General features: G+C 42.6%; 1 protein-coding gene across 1 annotated transcript in view; it reads right to left on the reverse strand.

The window, feature by feature from the left end:
• Window positions 1-899: 899 nt before the first annotated feature.
• The window catches only part of PDXDC1 (pyridoxal dependent decarboxylase domain containing 1), a 62,769-nt gene continuing 61,868 nt past the window's right edge, over window positions 900-1,800 (reverse strand). The window contains exon 20 of the mRNA XM_045286059.1: window positions 900-1,220. Within this exon, the coding sequence (XP_045141994.1) occupies window positions 961-1,220 (260 nt within the window). The 3' untranslated portion in view covers window positions 900-960. The remainder of the gene's footprint in view (window positions 1,221-1,800) is intronic.

Below are 1,800 nucleotides of genomic sequence, written 5' to 3' on the forward strand. Positions count from 1 at the left end.
CGAAAATGTATAGAATAAGATGTCATTACTTGTAATAAAGCAGAACTTATGCACAAGTAAAAATGGGCAGTAATTAGAGCTTCCAATTTTTTTTTTTAAGTAGCTTGATTAGTTTAAAAAAGATAATTTTTCTGGTTAATTTCTGAATTGGACCCGCAGGGTGAGCTGCTAATGGGACAGAAGCTTCATAAATGTAAAACAGGCCAGATACGGATGCCCTTTTAAATTTTCATGAAACCTAGGTGCTACACAGTCTATTCAAAACTATGCCTTACGGGTCGCATATATTAAAATTTTAGAAATGAGCATAGAATTAAAAATATGCAGATACATAGAGTCAGGAAGAGACTTCACAGCCACTTTTCCCTGAGAAGTCCCTTCATGTGTCTGTACAAATCGCACACAGTGGGAGAAATGGACATATGGCAAGGAAAGTCCCGCAGAGTGCTGTGACTTCTTGGCTAACTACCAAGCTTGAGTGGACAGTCCTTACTTGACTCTCTAGGAGACTTCAACTGGGGCAACTGGATCCAAGGAAAGACCACTTGTAACAGGTGGCAGAATGCTGCCACTCCCCTCTGTGGAAGTGCAGCAGCTATAAAGACGCTGTTTTGCCAAGAAGCTGTGATGCACAACCTGACACACTGAGGTTCAGACAAAACTTCAAGTGTTTTAAGTGGCAAGGCATTCGAAGTTTTGTGTGTGAATAAAAAGTGTTTATGGTAATTTAGGGGGAAAATGGTATGAGAACAGCAGTTGGATAGAACCGAAACAATTGTTCATTGCTCTATATACACATAAAATTAAACATATCTGTAGCTCACCTTAGAAACCTTCCTTTCAGCTACACGTTTGTACAAAAATCCATGGAAGTACAAAGAACAGTTGTTCCTACTGTATTAAGATGTGGCACAGTTCATTTTCCATATGACTTCATCTCTTTGAAACCCACTACTGACTTTATCTTAAGTTCTCTGCTGCTTCTACTTGGGAGAAGTCATTTCTTGGGTGCTTGGCATTCTCTTGGAGGGCCTCAGTCTGGTCTGCTTCCTGTGGACTTGGAATCCTTGGGTGCTGTGCAGGGTGCTGAGCATCTGAGGTGTCTTGCTCTGGGCCAGCAGACAGGTGCTCCATCTTTTCTAAGTCTTCAATGTGACTGACTGAGCTTGTTTCACTTACTTCATCTGAGCCTCTTAGGGACCGTTTAAAAGGCTTCTGACCTAAAAGAAAGATGGAATAAACATCACTGAAAGTTTAGTAAAGGGCACTAGTGTTACTGGTTCTAAAATCTTTAAGGAGGTGGGGAGAGAAACGAATGTTGATGTGTCGGGCACTTTTTAAAAAATCATTTTATTAGGGGTTCATACAACTCTTCACAATCCATCCATCCATCCATCCATTGTGTCCCAACACATTCGCACATGTTGCCATCATCATTCTCAAAACACCTGCTTTCTACTTGAGCCCTTGGTATCAGCTCATTTTTTTCCCTCCCTCCCCGCTCCCCCTCCCCCTTGATAATTTATAAATTATTATTTTATCATATCTTACACCAACCAACGTCTCCCTCACCCACTTCTCCGCTGTCCGCCCCCCCAGGGAGGAGGTTATACGTAGACCTTGTCATCTGTTCCTCATTTCTCCCTCACCTTCCCTCCACCCTCCCGATATCGCCACTCTCACCACTGGTCCTAAGGGGTTCATCTATCCTGGGTTCACTGTATTTCCAGTTCCTATCTGTGCCAGTGTACATCCTCCGGTCCAGCTGGATTTGTAAGGTAGAACTGGGATCATGATAGT

The sequence above is a fragment of the Echinops telfairi genome, unplaced genomic scaffold, assembly GCF_000313985.2.
Source record: "Echinops telfairi isolate 266 unplaced genomic scaffold, ASM31398v2 ScPeMD7_5;HRSCAF=22, whole genome shotgun sequence".
NCBI lineage: Eukaryota > Metazoa > Chordata > Mammalia > Afrosoricida > Tenrecidae > Echinops > Echinops telfairi.